This window comes from Gavia stellata, chromosome 30 (genome assembly GCF_030936135.1).
Source record: "Gavia stellata isolate bGavSte3 chromosome 30, bGavSte3.hap2, whole genome shotgun sequence".
NCBI lineage: Eukaryota > Metazoa > Chordata > Aves > Gaviiformes > Gaviidae > Gavia > Gavia stellata.
The window spans coordinates 2,365,865-2,383,514 of record NC_082623.1 but is presented as its reverse complement, the minus strand read 5'-3'; the positions used below and the strand labels follow the sequence as shown (position 1 = coordinate 2,383,514).

The 17,650-nt window shown below is 47.3% G+C and overlaps 1 protein-coding gene across 1 annotated transcript; it reads right to left on the bottom strand.

Annotated features, from left to right (window-relative positions):
• Nucleotides 1–785: 785 nt before the first annotated feature.
• C30H6orf89 (chromosome 30 C6orf89 homolog) lies at nucleotides 786–17,409 on the bottom strand. The gene is made up of 7 exons (XM_009814592.2): nucleotides 17,221–17,409; nucleotides 15,792–15,957; nucleotides 4,142–4,296; nucleotides 3,693–3,814; nucleotides 2,327–2,453; nucleotides 1,504–1,627; nucleotides 786–1,098 (listed from the first exon to the last, which is right to left on the bottom strand). Exons 1-7 carry the CDS (start codon nucleotides 17,407–17,409, stop codon nucleotides 1,013–1,015), a joined length of 969 nt encoding a protein of 322 aa, XP_009812894.1. The 3' UTR covers nucleotides 786–1,012.
• Between the last annotated feature and the right edge of the window lie 241 nt (nucleotides 17,410–17,650).

Genomic DNA, 17,650 nt, shown 5'->3' with positions numbered 1-17,650 from the left:
AAGACAAGAGTTCCAGGTCTGGAAGGAGTCGAAGCAAAAAATGCCAGGGATGAGGAAGCTTTCAAGTGCTCCCGTAGATACCCTGGGCTGGGAATGCAGGCAGCGCCTCTCAAAGCAAGGAGTATATGAAAATGGTCGTGCAGCCCTGGTGTCTTAGGTGCACAATCATAAGTTGAAACTTGTACAGAGCTGCTCTGCACCCAGCCCCATCTCCATCCAGAACTGCTGCACTCTCGGCACCATCACCACTAAAACTTGCATCAGTATTTTTGTAGGAAAGGGGGGGTGGGGGGGGGAGAAAAGCACAGTTACTATTTGACTCACTCACAACCTGCTGATAGAGAACGGCAGAAGAGTGATCACAAGACACAAAGAAGAGGCCTGAACAGATTCTTTTGGTACAAGAACGACGCAGTGGGTGAAGGTCTCTGCCCTAGGCTGCAAGGCTCATCTCAGCCCTGGAGCACAGAGCTGAGATTGGCTTTGCGGGGCACACTACTGAGGCACGCAGCTATGTATGTGATTGAGAGATGGGGTGGAGTTGGGACACATCACCAATTCATTCCCTTTATAGAGCTGGCCTGACGAGACAGGCTCAAAGCTTCCTCCTCAGGAGGAATGTACACAGAAATGTCACACACCTCCTCCACTCCCAACCCCCCCCCGAAAGTTTCAGAAGTGCCACAATCCACAAAGGACACAAGGTGAATCTCATCCTGAGAAATCCCTCTTGTTCCTGGAAAAAAAATGCTTTGCTGCAAACCCAGGGCTTACCTGAGGGGACAGGGAAGGTCATAAATAGCTTGAGCTTCTCCCAAAATACATTTGAGGAAAGGCAAAAAATTACCTCAAGGGTCAGGAAAACAGTCATTTTTAAATACTGTAAACATGCAGGGTGGCAAGCTGCCTGCCCCAGTTGCCCCAGCTCTATCGCTTTCAAGATGCTGCCTTGGGTTCAAAGCTGAAAGTCTTCTTGTCCTGGAAACAGCTCTGTTTTCCCACCCCACTGTCCTTAGCTAGCAGCTCCATCACAAACAACCGCCGGCTCTGTCCCTTTGGCCATGAAGCTCATCGTCCAGTAATCCGTGCTGGCATAACCTTTGGAAGATGCAATAGAGGCCATATGAGATGAATCCATGTTTAACGACTGCTCACATTTCCCCTGAAGTTGATGGGAGTATGCAGAGCTCTTTGGAAAGACACTGCCCTCAATGACACGCTGGGTTTGTAATACCCGGCAGAGCATTGTGTCTTGTGTAGCCCGTACTGCTCAGTTTTTACACCGAGCATCTCATAGTATCCCATTGTTTGTGTTCCAGGCCACAAACTCCCAGTCCAGAATGATCACTCCTCCGTACTGCTACAAGCAGGCACACCCCAGTTTGGAGGTGGTAATGGCACACACCACCTCCTCAGGTGTCAGACAGAAAAGACCCAGCTGGAAGCAGTCTACTGGCTGCAAGGGATCTCCCAGACCCTGCATGCTACAGCACCACTACTCACCCAAATCTCCAGCTTCCAGCTCCACCTTGAACATCTCACAGTGTCCTCTGCACTTGTCCAGAGGTACAACAGTCAGGGTGAGCTGTCCACTTCCAACGGCAAAGAGGCTGTGCAAACTGTAGCTCTAGGATGAGAGGACAATATTTCAAAAGCCTCGCTACCTTTTCTTGGGTCTGTCTGATCAAACAAGGGGCAAGTCACTGCCCTGCAGCAAGGTGAGACCGTGCAAACCACAGGTTTGCTGCTCCCCCCAGTTAGCAGTAGATCATAGCTGAGGTCAGCTACATGCAGGTCCTCCTCCCCTCTTCTGTCCAAGGCAACGCGGGCCCTCCACACCCACAAAGCCCGCAAGAAAGCGGGAGGAGGAGATCAGGCTAGACGCCTGAATTGTCACTATCTTCAGTGAAACGTCTCCACGGCAGGTATCTCAGAATGGGTGAGACATACTGCCAGGAACAGCTCCTAAAATGCAACTTTTAAATGAATTCTGCCCAACTGAGCACAAAAAGACCATTCCCTCACTCAGCTGCAGAGCAAGGCCAGGACATAAATGTGAATGGAGTTGGGAAACCACACGGGCATCTCTAACTGCCGAGGGAGACGGATGCGGTGTACAACCCGCACAAAGCTAGACACGACTTCTGGGTGGTACAGCAACCTTGAGCTGCCACGTTACACAGGGATGGACAGAATTGATACAACCCTAAATCCTTCTGTCAGGATTGTATCAGCTGAAAACGTCCTACAAATCCCCCAAAGACTTGGAGCTTCTGGAGGACAATTCACAGACAGGGAGATAATGTCTCTGGGATGAATTTCTCACCTTATTCCCCAAATCTGGATGGCGGATGAGGAAGCAGCTCTCCAGGGACACTGTCCTGGGGAAGGACAGCAAAGAGGAAGTGGGGAAAAATTCCTGCAGAATCCGAGTTTTATTCACAGATTTGTTCCTAAACAAAACAACCCATATTAAAGAACTATCATGCAACGATAATGCTTTTATTTAAAAGGCTACTTCCAAGATCAAAATTCTTCACAAATATTCATGCTTGATAAACAGCCTGCTGATAGACTAGCCCCTCGGAGCAAAATTCGACCTTGCTAAACCTGTGCTCCTTCATATCTTCCTCTTAGTACCTGCAGCAGGACCATGCAAACAGGGAACAAACAGATCATCATGGATGCCTAAACTTAATTTCGCTCCCCTCTTCCCTTAAAATGATCCGAGTCATTGATCGGATCCATTAATTAAAAAGATGCAGGGAGGTGGCATTGTACGCAACCATAACTGAAACCACATGGCAAGGCAGGGGGAATCCAAGTCTGTTCTCTAGGCTAGGGAATGTAACTGGAAAAGGCAGGGTGGGGCTTGTTATTTGTACATCTCTGTCTAGTGGCTTGACATGATTAATACTGCTGTACCCTGATCATCTGTCTACCAGTGCTGCGGTCAAGAAGTGCAGCAAGAAGATCCCATCTAAGCGTTAGCCAAAGCACAGACTCCACCATGCCCTTCTCCAAGTCTGCTGGGACACTGCTCCTTTGCTTGTACAAATGTGCCAGGGAGCCCGCTCCACAACAGGTGGCACTTTCCCACATTACTTCCCAACCTTCTCCACATGAAAAGACTTGACTAACACACAGGGTTGCTCTACAACCTTAGAGAGCTCTGAATTGTTCAAATGTCTTGTAGCCACGCTAAAGGCTTTAGCACGGTTAATAGAGGGCCAGGATTAGGGTAGGCAATTTTTCCTGCAGGAGATCAGACACAAATTGCAGGATCTCTGCAATCTCTCTGTTACTTCTCAGTGTTTCGCAAAAGTCATGGCACCTCTTCTCAGTCAGCACTAAAGGTGGAGGATTTCCACTGAGCAGAGAGAGGTGATTAGAAATGTAAACCAGTTGCCTCAGGTGGTCAGACCACATCCCGGATGATTAATGTATGGCCCGAAGAACAGGACCGTAGTCACTGGGATATTTTTGTCTTGTAAGGGGAGCCACAACACTCCATTTTTAGTGCAGAAGTCTTCTGCTTGGATCAAATTAGTGCCAGCAGGCAGACAAAAGCCTGTAACCCGCTCCCATTAAAGTGCAACTTGCAAGCTCTTTGTAATTCACATCGGCAAAAAACCTAGGCACCCCTGCAGAAAGGATGTATACATCTATCACAGGTTTTGTCTTTGACTCACCTGGGAAAAAAAAATGGGCAGCTCCACAATTCAGCTGAATTTTCTTCTATTATAACCTCTGCCAGGTCTGGATCCTGGGACTGAAAATGCTTCAGTTCTTCATAGGAGAGATGCTGCCCTGTCTTAAACGACACAACAAAGATAAAAGCTGTGCACCTGGGGCTCCTCCCCTCTCTTATTTCCATCCCACCAAAGAACATCCAAAAGTAACAGCCATCTAGATTGCTAAGTTTCCAACCACAATGATAATTAGTCAGAGGAACAACTTTCTAAGGATGCAGTGAGCTCCTCACCCCCTGACATCTTTAAACAGGGGCTAAATGTCGTCTTAGATACATGTTTAACCTCAATCAGCAGTTTGAGTTTGTGGTTGAAAATACTGGGCAGGGGTCTTTGGTGCTATTCAAGAGTTTGAACTAATCATCCAGCCTTAAATATCCATGCATTACCTTGATTAGAAAAGGCTGAGCCCTCTGGAGCTTTTCTGATAGTTCTCCGAAGTCTGTCACTATCTGAAGGCTTTTCACAGCAGAACAGACTGTGCAGTTTGCAGGAAGTGTAGAAGTGTTCTGTCTGCAACCTGCTGCCCACCAGTCCTGGCATTCTTGGGAAGAAACAAGAGAAACGTGTTTAATAAGACCAAAAATGAAATGGAAAGGAGACAGACTCGATGATAAACTCATTATCCCTAACATGTAACACTCGAGATTTCTTATAGCTTCTGATGGCTGTAAGTTACTTCAAAAAGAGCAAGCTTCACCAGGCAGGGAACTCACCACAGAACGTTTCCAGCACAGGCTGAAGATTCTGGAGATGCGACTGGAGGTTGTGAGAAATGAGACAGCTTTATGGAAATTCCATTTCTCTGTATATATGAAGCATATAGCCTAAGTTACCCTTTCATTATCAACAGAAGGTTGGCAACCACCATATATAGTGCAATTAAACTAAGTCCACAAGCAAAAGAACAATCCCAACATGGAAACACCCAGAAGACAAAAAAAAAAGATCCAGGTTGAAAAGAGTAACTCTAACATGGTTAGCACTGGTGCCATGAACCCTGCTAAGACATCTCTGAAATCACTACCCTCCCCTTTACCTCTGTGTTAATTAAGAAATACTCTGTCCCAGCCAAAGTTTGCCCAGCCTCTGAAGTGCAGAAGATGCTGGGGAATGTGGGATTTCACCAAGATGTGCTGCTGCTGTTTTCATTCATCCCACGCATTGACTTGAAGATGAAAAGGGGAAAAAAGTCCCAGCATGAGGAACCCCTGGACCACAGCTATATCCATTTTAAATTCCAAATATCGTTGTTACACCACAGTTGGCTGAACTGGCCTACAATGAACACTGCGTATCTTCAAAAATTCAATTTTTACAGGAAACCATTACTTGATGCCTATATCCTGCCTTCCTCCTCCAACTTAACAGCCCTCCCAGCACAAAAAAAAAAGTAAGTAAACATTAGAGACACGTCGCACCACTGAACGAACAGGACAAGAGCTGATAACGCTGAATACCCCATGTATTTCTATGCTAAAGGATCTGGAGAAGCAGCCACCACACTAAAAGGACACGGCTCTAATTTCATGGCAGTGACAGCCCTGGCTCTGCAGCCTTAATCCAACAAGGAGATGTTTAACTCAGAAAGTGGCAGCAAACCCACCCAAACGCCTGATCTGTAAGGGTGGGTTAGGAAAAACCCAAGACTCAGGACACACCTCACACAAAAGGTCCAGAGATCTGTCCTCACGACAGGCCTGCCTGCCCTGTCTGGTGCCAGCACATGTCAAAACAGCTCTTGTCTCCTGGACATTGCTGCAGGCCACCCACTCGGGAAACAGAGTGGATGGGAAAGGGGAGAAGGAAGAGAGAGTGAAACCTGTCTGAAAAATAAAGTTGGGAAACAAGGATGCACAGCGGCTTTCCAGGGGGAAAAAAACCCGCACGCAGTCTGCCTGTTACCGCCATCGTGGTTTCCAGCCACACTCACGCTCCTGCACATGGCTCGTAATTGATGAACAGCACTTAACAGGAAAGCTCTTGTTTTATTTTTCCCTCCGACATCTGCAACGGACAATGAGGAATGTTATAGAGGATTTAGGTTTATTGGGACATAATGACAGGGAGCAGATTGGGATTCATTTTGCTTTTTTTCCTCTCTAAATACCTCCAGTCAACTCCCAAATGCTGCATTTCCCACCCTACTGCTGGGATATGAACTGAAAGGGATCAGGATATAATTCCTAGCCTTTCTGGAAGACGCGTCTACACTGCTTTCAGGGAAAGGGGTAAAAAGGCAAAACAAAGTGCAAAATCCTTATTGCAAGCAGAAGTCCCACTCCCATGAGAAACTGCTCCAACGTACTTTCCCTCCCTGCTCACAAGAGAAAAAAGAAAATCTTTGTTCCACTGCCTGTAGAAAGCTTCAATTTTACAACAACAAAAAACCTCAACTCACAAAAAACAGCTGGTCAGTGACAGGAAACAAAAGGCTGAAAGATCTCGCCAGAAGAAGGGCAGACGCCATGAAAAGAACAAGAAAACATATCTTATGGTCTCTCATCATACAGGGAGTAGCAATGCTACAATTTCTTTTTGGGCAAAACTTAGAAACCTCATCCCAGAGCACTAAGCACAGTCATCCCAAAATGTTCTCTCCCGGCTCAGGGCAGTACCCCACGTAACGGGATGCTAATCAGCTTGACAGTACAGACCTTGATTCCTCTTTTGAGCTAGGCTGGGATATTTGCATTCTCAATTGCTCAATTCAGGAGGTTATTTCTTTTCCCCATGAATAACCCAAGCGGAGCACGGTTGAGAAGCATTTCAAATGCCGCAAGTGGGGTTGTGGGATTTTTTTTTTTTTTTTTTTTTTGTAATTAATCTTTTAGATTTATTGTTGAGGGTGTTAGTCTGTGCACCAGCATGCGTGTGACTGGCATGACAAGTACAGGCAGCAAGAAGCGTCTGCCCTTCCCAGGGAGGGAGGGAGAAGAGACTGTGCGCAGAGGAGCGGGCATGCAACTGTACACTGGCAACCAGAGCAGGAGTTTTACCAAGAACGCTTATTCTCTCTTTCGATTACCCTCCCTGCATTCCTTTTACATTATCACCCTGCCCAGACACCCTAGGGGATTATTTTGGTTGAAGTCGAGCGCGCTGTCTGTGCGCAGGCACAGTCTGCTCAGAGATTGAAAAGAAAGATGCACTCTTCATCCCAGTGCAACTGTCACGTGCAGCCGTCACACAATGGTCCCATGGACTCGCATTCAGATGTTAAAGTGCTGGGTGTGTGCAATTATCCCTGTGGAGTTTGAGTGCAGGAAAGCAGCTGTAGTATTGACACGTACAACTATCCATTACGCGACAGAAGCGTGGCCAGTCCCAACTAACCTCTCCTTCACGCTTGTGCTTTCTCACCCCTCTTTGAGGAGCAGCCTTCAGTTTGTTAAGCAGAACCTCAGTTTCCCATCAGTCATACCCACCTAGTATTTGCTTTTATGCTTTATTAGCTCTCCAGAACAAGAGCTGTCTCCTCCCGTATGTCAGGATAACTCCTAGCAGAGCCAGGGCTGGGGACTTCCAGCTGCTAACGCAGCACAGACGAAGAGATAACAACTTTCCTTAAAACACATCTATGATTAATGCTAGGAGTTTATGACTGTACTTTTCACTATGCAGAAAAATAATTTTCAACTTATAATCAATTTAAAATGAGTACCCCGCCCTTCTTGGCCATTTTCACAGAGGATCTCCCAAGTTTTTTGGCTGTCCCCAGAACTACAGAGGGGTGTGTGCGCACAACCCCAGAGATGCTGGGTGTGGACGATCAGATTGGAAGCTAAGAGGTTACTGAGAAGAGCTGGTCCTGCTTCTGCCCATTGCAGTGAAGCAATAAAACCGATGGAAACTTGCCCACATAGATCTGAGAGCAGGATCTCAGCAACAGCCCTGGTCTCTTTAGGAACCATATGGAGGGCGAAATATCAGTCTGCCACTGCAGCAGGTTCAAAGGGAAGCCCTACAGCAGGGGGACCTTTTGCTCCAGCCAGACACATGGAGCCAAGGGCTGCTCCTGACCCTAATGAAGTGTTGAAAACGTAAAACCTCCTGCACGTAGAACTGCAGGTGCTGAGGCAGCTTGCTGGCTCCCCACCAAGCTGGTTTGCTCCCCAGCACTCCGGACTGCAAGGCTGAAGAAGTCCCCAGCAGGCAAGCGACAGCTAGGTCTTCACAGAAAAATTCTGGTCTAGGGGAAGAGGGACTCCCCCAGGACTTCACAGTGCCCCCAGGTCTTCTGTCCTTACAGTTTGTTGCTACCATCACCCACAATAACTAGAAACAAGATCCCCAGAGGGCTCTCTAATGCCCTAAGCAGCTCCACAATCTGCAAAGGTTAGTTCCAAATCCCCAATTCCTTTTTTCTGAGGATGACGCTGTTCCACAGTCCCACCACATACCTCACTAGGGACCAGTGCTAGGAGTAGTCAAGCAACTTCTGCAAGCATAGGATGAACTCAGGGCTCTCAAGAAAGACTGGCCTGTGCACTGAATATTCACAGGACATCTCCCTGTCCTTTCTCGTAGGTCCATTGTACAAGCCTGGCTGCAAATGTTCATTAACACCCACAACACTTTTGGACTGTCCCTCACAGGATCCAACACACCATCAAGAAGTACAAAAATACTTGTAATCAGGGTAGGTGAGCAGGTAAACCTCAGGGCTCTCAAAAAGCATGACCAGCTCTACATTGGCCAATTCAAGTGTAAGCTCAGGATGGGGGTGGACTCACCCAGGCCTGACCCAGTGACTCATTTATGGCACTGCACTGACAGCCACAACATTGTTCCTACGTGCTGGATCCAACAATGAGAAGATGCTGATCTCCACTTTTACAATGTCTCCCCACAGCTGCATATTTGTAAAAGTCAGGGAATTTTTCAAGGTGGATCTGAAGAGACCGTTCAAAGGAAGGGATTAAGACCTCAGCCTACCCTCCGCTGTCTGTGACCGTACTTCCCCCTTCGCCAAAGGGGCCCTTTACAGACGTGCATCTGACAGCCCGTGGAATACTTACCTCCTCCATTCATTTTCATAGCAAAAGCCCAACCACAAGCTGGTTCTTATGGCTGACGTAGGGCAGAGCTTTTTAAGAGACATTCAATCCCACCTGTAAGATTCCAGTGATAAAGGGGCCATGAGATCCTCAGTGCTCTGATGTCCAATTCCCATCACCACAGAAGGGCTGCAGCTCTCCCTCCGGTTGGAAATATCTAGCTTCCAGATGCTGGATTTTACAGTGCTGTTTTCCATTATTTTAAGGACAGGGATTTGCAAGGTCTAGCCCTTAACCTTCAAGTGAAGTTGCAGCTCATAACCTACTGTTATTGCTTTGACAGCCAAAGAATATGCAGGCCAGGTTGTTCTTGCTCCTAAGATACAACTAGCCACTTGCCTTGTTGGGACCACTGCAGACTTACAGATACTATACTCCTCAAGTCAATAGCTTGTTAACTTGTGCTATGTCATTACAGCAGGATATACTATCTGCTTATCACCACATGCTCTTTCCCAGACCTTACAGAAAGATAAAACAGTATTTTAAAAAGTCAAAGCAATTTACAGGCACCAATTCACAATCACAAACTATGACATGAGTAAATCTCATCGTTCTTACTTTACAGATACAGAAATTAAGAGGTCTGTAGTTAATGTGTGGCACAGTTCAGAGGAGACATTTGGAGCACTTTGTTGCAAAAGCAACATTTCCCAAGCTCCATCTTGCTGAAATTTTTCACTAGGCTAAAAATTAATTTGATCATTTATAATGTCATGTCAAAGTCAGGCTAAACTGATGGGTTCTTGAGTAAGTCAGACAGGAATCATAAGGGGTGCTTATTAATTACAGTGTGGAAGTCCTGATTAAGGAATGCATCACAGTGGGGTTTTAAATATAAACTACAAAGAGGGTCCCTGTTCAGCACAAGATCCTCACCTCTTTCTCATATTGAACTTTTTTGTAGCTCTGAGTATATTGAATATATTTATGCCGGGAGAAGAAAGTACCTCCCTGTTTGGTTCATAGCATTTTTAGGAACAGCTAGCAACAAAATAACAGCTACAAATAAACCCCATCAAGAAACCCTTATTTTTGTTCTGGGTAAAAAGTCGACAGCTCGAAGAACTACTCATTCATTTCACTAATGGGTAACGGCTGGTCAAACAACCGAAGGATGATTAGTCAACCTCTAGCAAAGCAAAAAAATTATTCTGATCCAACGAGACATTGTGAAATCAAGTCTGCTCAGCCTAAGCCAAGAGAACTCACAGTCCACTGGGGCGAAAGAGCATTATTTCCAGGAGAAATCTGCACCTACCAATCTAGAAAACTGAAGGCAGGGACCAAGCTGTCAGGAAAGCCTCCAAAGTCCACTCCAGCCCGCACCTCTGGTTACGCGCCTTAGAAGGCAGCTTGTGCTGCTCTGGCAGCGTCTGCATGAGCAATCTGGCTTGGAGGAACAGCACGCTTTTGAAGTGAATCCCTCCCAGTTGCTGCCACTTGCCCAACAGTGGCTTCAGTCTGTAAAAGGTTTGGCGTGCCTGTGTCACTAGTGCAAACAGGGCTCTGCTAGGCTGCTAAATGCCTCTGCAACAGGCCACGTATGGCACAATCACTCTCTTTCCAGGGAAGCAAATCCAAAGCGAGAATTCACTTGCTCTGCAAATGAGGAAACAAGAAAAACTGGAGACATCAAAATATAGAAGCAAAAGGAAGAGTTTTTCATGTTCCAGATTACCACAGTGATTTGGAGTTAGTTTACTGTCAGCAACACAGTCCACTGGCTGAATGGAAGCCAAAATAAAGCAATATATGAAAATAGCTTGGCACTAGCCTGCACTGCAGAGTCAGCCTTTTTTTTCCCCTTTGAACGAGCCAACACACGTGTCTGTTGGTCATTCTCAGGTTATATTATAAAAGAGTTGTTTACACACACACACAAAAAAAGATCAGATAAACTGGCAGCTGTATGGCGATGGGAGGGAGCCCTGCATAGTGCTGCAACCCACATCACGGTCACATCCACCTCAAAATGCTCCAGCCCCCCGAGCGGGTGCATGAGAATACGCACAAACACAAGAGCAAACCAGCCTGACTTTTCTTAGGAAAAAAAAAAAAAGTAAGATCCTTCATGAGCAAGAGGAGAAGGCCATGCTGAAGGCAGCAAGAAGTTAGAAATCAGATCCTGCTTTACCTCCCAAGCAGCGTGGTTGTGCAACCCTTTCATTCAGAGCAGGCTCGTGTTCCTTGGGTTCATGCATCACTGAACCCAGCCGGTCAGACACAGCGCGGGCTGCAAAACCCATGGGGAAAGGCTGGCTGAACACCTGGGTGACCAGTCCACGTTGAGCTCAGGAAGCAGAAAGTCTACCCTTGTGCAAGACAGGCATGTTGGATGCTCCCTTTCTGCACAGAGCCGCACCAAGGATAAACACACTTCAGGGCTACAGTAAAAGGGGAGGAGAGGAGTGTGAGAAGCGGAGAGAAATGTGGCTGTGGCTGGCCCATCGCAGGCTGCCTGCAAAGGGTTAAGATCAGAAAGAAGCCAGGACCTGGCCAGGAGCCAAGGCAAGCCTCCAGCTAAATTGAAGGTGGCCAGCCAAGAGGCAGAAGCTGCTGTCCTCTCCCAGCAACCCAGCCTGCTGTGACCCCTCCCCACAAACAGCTCTTGCACCCGGCAGGCCTTGGGACGTGACAGTGACAGGCCATTTACAAGGTGTTGCTTAAACACCGCTCCTCCAGCAGGGTTCCTTTCTCTAAAATAGGTTATGTATAAAACCCATAAAAATTATTTTAGCCCTACTGGTCTAGACATGAAGCAGTATTTAACACAAGGAGTCTTCTCCAAGCTGGGGGTAACTTGCACAGGATCCCTTTTCCAACGCTGAGCTACGTGTGTATTTGCACCTGATCTTAAGTGTGCTGAGCAGCTACCGATCCAGTTGATTTTCAACTGTGTAGGATGTATGCAGTGAGGACCGGATCTCATCATTAGAAGCAAAGTTGGATTTTCCTTGAGGTCATTGCAAACCCCTGCTATCAGTACAACATACAAATTATCACATTGTCAGACGAGAGCCTGTTTGCCACTGACTGACTTGCTTTGCTGAGGATTTTTAGCTGCAAGGACTGAACTTACCATGGGCAGACACACAAGTTAACGTAAGAACAACTTAACGCTCTGCTCATCACGTCATTGCTCTGCGTGGCTTGCAGGGAACAGTTATCAACCGGTTGACATCAAAATTCATATTTAGATATTAACAAAGCTACAAGGATGTCACACAGTTGTGAAGGCAAGAACCACTGAAGAACAGGGAGAGTGTCCACCATTGCGGTTTTAAAACTTCTGTTAAAGAAAGAGAACCCCCCTTTTCATTTGGCTCCAATTACTACAGGCTTTGGGGGCTCATTATATTACTTCCTAATGCTTGCAGGGGAGAGGGAAGTACTCGTACCCCTACTTTGCACCAGAGAACTGAAACACTGAATGACTTGTCTGTCCCAGCCTATGTCAGAGAAGGAAAATGAATCCAGGTTACATAGGCCCTACTTTCTCCTTGCCACAGCACTAGAAAGCCTGGAGTGAACCCACGTGCTCACACCCAAAACCCATCGTGTTCCTTATAACAGGTAGAGCCCAGAGGTCTGCAAACCCACTGCCTCCCTGGGGGCTACGTGAAGCGCTGATCTACCCGGCCAAGAGCCGCATGCTGCAGCGCCGAGAGGCGTTTTCCCCAGCCCGGATCAGGCAGCGTGACCCAGCACTGGGGCTTTCACAAGCTCTGCATAAACACGAGTTCAGTAAGAGCAAATGCAAACCACATTTCCGCAGAACTTTTCCCCAACTGAAGGGACCTTGGTTCCTAGCCCTGGGAAAACAGCTGAAAAAGAGGCACGGATGCCAAACCCAAGGGTCTAAGAGTCAGCTTTGAAGAAACAAAGGGTGGGAACATTAGTTTTAATATGGGAATTGATCCGGGGGAGAAAGCCGGCAAGCAACAGAGCAGAGAGACAGGCAAAAAGGAAATTTACTTTGGACTTAATCCTACAAACTTAACGCAAGAGAGAGCTTTGTGGACACTGCTGCTCACCTCGGCCGCTCAAAGGTCCACCCACAGCCACCGACAGACAGGCAGCCCTTGTCATCTACAGCACGGCTCCTGGGGTGGAGGGGACGAGGATGAAAGTGAGGGTAAAGGCAGGTCACCCTGAGCCAGAGGGAGAGGGGAGCAGTATCCTGCACCCCTGCTCCTCCTAAAGCCTCACCACCACTCTAACGTGGGGCTCTGGCTCTCGGGGGACACCAGGCATCTGAGCTCCCCTTGTTTTGCAACACAAACCTGGCTGCTCAGCCCACATCTACCAGGGGACCGGGCTCCAAGCTGCAGTCCCGGAGACAGGAAAGCTGGCCCAAGCCCACTGCTACTCGAGTAGGCTCAGGAGGGAGCGCACGGCCTCAGACCGCAGCCCCACGCGGGCAGGCTGCCCCTGCCTGCCCAGGCGGCTTCAGGCCCAGAGGAAGTGAACCGGACCGCCCATGCTCGCCACGGCCGGGCTTTGTCTGCACCACGTTGGGCGGCGCGGCCGGGGGAAGTCTGCCAGCACTGCCGGTGGGCCAAGGCAGCCTCCAAACTGCTAACAGGTGGCTTTCAACAAGAACAGCCCGAGCTGGATTTGAACTGGTGCCTGAGCACAGAAAGCTCCAAGTTTCATCCTCAGCCCCCTCAAAAAATTCATCTACCAGGATCTACATAGAGAAAGGAGTCTGTACGTCGAGTCCCTTCGTTAGTGGTTTTCTCTGCTGCTCTGTCTCCTTGCACAGTGCCTTCTCCTATGCAAGCACACACCAGAGAATGCTAGACCTGCTTGCAAGACCTCCTGGCCTCACGCTCACATCAACAAACAGGACGGCAAGATGTAGCTTTACCCCTTCCCTTCAGCAGACCACAAGGCCAAAATTAAGGGCAAAACATTTCATCACGCACAAGGCAGGGCTGAAAGAGAGCTCGAGAAACCACTGAGCCCCATGCCGTGAAACTCCCTCTTCTGGATCCCTGCCGGATGGCTTTACCACAGTCCACTCGGCAGCAAGGCGTGAAGTTGACACCAGCGCCATTGGGACAGCCGGATGCTGGGACAGCCCCAGTGGCCGCAGCTGCCTGCCGGGAAGCCAGGACACGAGGGATTCCCACAGGAACTCAGCCAAGATTCAGGCTGGGTGCTGCACTCCCCCATTCGAATAGCCGGGGTCTAGTCCAGTTCCTTCTGCTGAGGCAGGATCAAAGTTATCCCAGCCATCCCTAGTAAATCTGTTAATTGGGACATGCCATGGTTTCCACCACAACCTAATACTGCTGGAAAAACAGAGCAGGAACTGCCTCTGTACCTCCCCTCCTTTCCCCAGAGCTGGCTTGCTGCCCACCCTACTGCTCATCACTTCAGAAGATTTCCAGGACTCGTGGAGGCATGAGGGATTTTATATGCATTTAAACAACAACCTCACATCCTTCCTCTCCATCCATCCTTCCCTTTTCCCCTGCTCCTTTGGATGTTTCCCGATCTCCTCCCCATTCAGCTGGTTTTCCCATCAGTAACCCAGACTTGCTCCTGCTCTTACTTATCTTCACAGAAAGATGCTCACGATTTCAGGCATCCCTTGCCCTATAAACCTTCTGCTGTCCCCAGGAACTTCCCTGGGCTCTCCCCATCCAAAGGGGCTCTGCAGCATCTGAAGGAAGAACCTGTCAACTTTCTGAACAAAATTTCACTGAACAAATACGAGCATTAAAGTTCCTGTTGGTTTCCTTCTCCGTACAGAAGCAGAGGGGTGTTCATTCATTTCAATGCTGAAATGCAGTAGATAAGCAGGCTACTAATGTCAAGTGGCTATCGGAGCCATCTCCTCGCCTTTGTTTTTTCCTCCCTGTGAGAGATCCCAGTATTTAAGGAAGGATATGAACAATGGGGGATACCCTGTCCCACCTATACGAACCCGAATCAACAGAAATCCCACATGGCAGCGGAAGAGAGGGAGACACACAGAGAAAACGCATAACAGTGCTGGCATTTCAGGGCACCCTTTTTAGCTACGGCAGGAAGGTCAAAGCCAGAACAGACAACTCCAAAACAATGAGCTGCCAAAGCTAAATACAAACCCACTGAGGGCATGGGTACAGGAGTTTGTTTTTACAGTGAGCCGACAGACGATCAACATTGTGCCACATCCCCGCTCAAAATAAGTCACAGCTTTATCATTACTGACAGTCTTTGTATTTTATCAAAGAGGCAGAGCCCATGCTTACACACATTTGCCAGTCTAAGTCAGTGGAAATTATTAACTGAGAATGAGAAATAATCAAACTTTTCCATTTCTGTTATGCCACTCTAGGAAAATCTATTATGCTCCTCTCCTGTGATGGGACCGCCTCAGTAGGGAGCCACTTATCTAGCTTCCTCACACACACATTACCCTTAATGTTACGTTAACTGCTATAAACACTGTAGCTCTGAAGCCCACAGTCCTTTCCCAATATGGCACTTGGCAAAAACTACTTTTCCTTAAACCCGGGTCACATGTTGAGGTTTCTACACTCTGCTCACAGACGTCAAGATTTGGTTGATAAACTGTTTTTGCCTGCTTACTCAGAAAAAATAAAAAAAGGTGACATTTACTCAGTATAGCTATCTCTGTATGATTCTCAGAACTGCAGAGATTTTTAGAGGACGGGGAACTCTTGTGGAAGAGAAAACCCGAGGTGTTAAAAGCAAGGAAAAGGGAATGTGCAAGAACAAAATGATGAAGTTAGAGATAAAATATGCTTCAGCCCCAATGAACGGAAGGCAAAGTGCCCTAGCTGGAATTCGGGATGCTATTTTTAAGGGCAGTGGTAGGAAAAGAGAAAACCATGGTGCCGTGCCAGTAACACATTTGTTATTTGGTGCCCAGGGAGACACTCAAATGATTCGCATGGCTGGTATTTAACTTGGTATTTCTTGCTAGGCTTATGATACAGCAGAGAAATAATTTCCTTACTCTCAAGCATGTACTTCTTGGCAATGGGCAGAGAGAGCAGCCGGATGTGACCGATGAGGGAGCCCCAGGCGTGGGCTCTGGAGAGAGGAGCTTCAGGCGGCAGCGGGCTGTATGGCTGGATCACAAAGTAAACAGTCAGTAAGACCAACCCCAGCGTGAGCAGGCCCTGCGAGAGAAAACAGGCACATAATTAATTACACTGCAGTGAGCTGATGTGTCTTCAGAACAGGACACACCTTCTGGCTGATATCAAAGGGTTGTGGCTGTGTGCTGTAAGAGGAACACTCAAATTTTTGCTGTGGCTCCTTGTTCAGCTGCAATGCTATTTACGTACACAGAGTTGTCACTCAGTTTTATTGTTAGGGCTGTCCAAGGACAAAATTAAACAGCCTTCAAACCCAAGCCACACAACTCTCTTCATGTATTTTAGCACTGCAAATAATCCAGCGCCAGAGCAATGGGGATTATCTATAGATAGTTCCGATTCCTCTCACCTAATCAAATAAAAACTTGCATTTCTGCCATACCTCTTACACAAGGTTTTCAAGGCTTTTTGCAAACATCCGTCAAGCCTCGAAACACTTTGGCAGAGTTGGCACCAGCTCCCTCCTCCATACCAGAATCCCAAATAAGCCTTAAAGAGATGACATGACGCATTTCTCCCCCTGGTCAAAGTCAAAGTGAATCAACAGCAAAAACAAGAACAGAAGCTGAAAGTTCAAATCTCCAGTTTCCTGTTCTCCTGCCTCATTTTACAGCTTTTTATAGAACGTGAGGAAGAAAGCTTGAATTTTTTCCTAAATAGAAACCATCGTGATGATTTTGTAAAGATGACACTAAAATATTACTGAATATTATGCCAGTGGGAATTTTTTCATCCCTGTAGCAAACATCTCGAACCTACCTAACAACAGCATCCTTTCACCCACTTTGCAAAACTTTTTACAGCGTCTTTTAGTTAAGGGTCTCAAAAGATTTTTCTAGCATCAAGCATCATGGCAACAACATGGTTTATTTTATAGATTAGAAGAAGAATAAAGACAGGTAGAAGCTTGTGACAGGATCAGAAACAGAACCTGGATCAACCCTGAACTTTAAGAATCTCCTTCCTTCCTCTCATTTCCACTGAGGGCGCAGACACCGGGAACCTTTGCCTCAAGAATCAATCCAAGTCTCATTCTTTAATCATTTAAGGAGAGGAAGGCGCCGACATGTTAAATTGCTCATGTGTGCTGAAAGTTTCAAATCTCGGTCAGCTGTCTTCTGTTTTCAAACCAGCTCATGGGATGAAGGAAGGAAGCTACATTTCACAGCTTTTTAAATAAAGAACTCAGAAAAATTCATCAAGAAAATGCAATGGGAAATAAAGGGTGCCAAAGGAGAACTTCCAACCCTCAAATGACCTGTGCATGCACAAAAGACATCTTACCTTGTAGAGAGCCACTAAGACAGGGTACCGCGGAGGTCCCCTTTGGGGTTCATTTCTTTCCAAGAGCTGCTTGATGAATTTCTCAATGGCTTTTTCTGACATCCCACACTGGTGGCCAGTCTGCCTCACTAGATCAATCGTCTCTGATAGCTTGTCATAAATGCTGAGCTCATTGGCTGAAAGCTCCATGGCCTCCGATGAAAAATCCCTGTGGAGAGATTCAGTACGTTAACAGAAAACACACTCCAGCCGTACAGCTCAACACCAGCATGTGCAGAGAGATCACAGGAACATCGCAACATCTAGGCAAGAAGAAAGGCTTCTCTGGAGCAAACCTGTTCGCAGCCAAAGGCATAACATTAGCACTGCAGCTAATAGTCTCTGCTGGTTCAGTATCTCCCGGGGACTGAAGGAAGCCGTGAAATTTCCT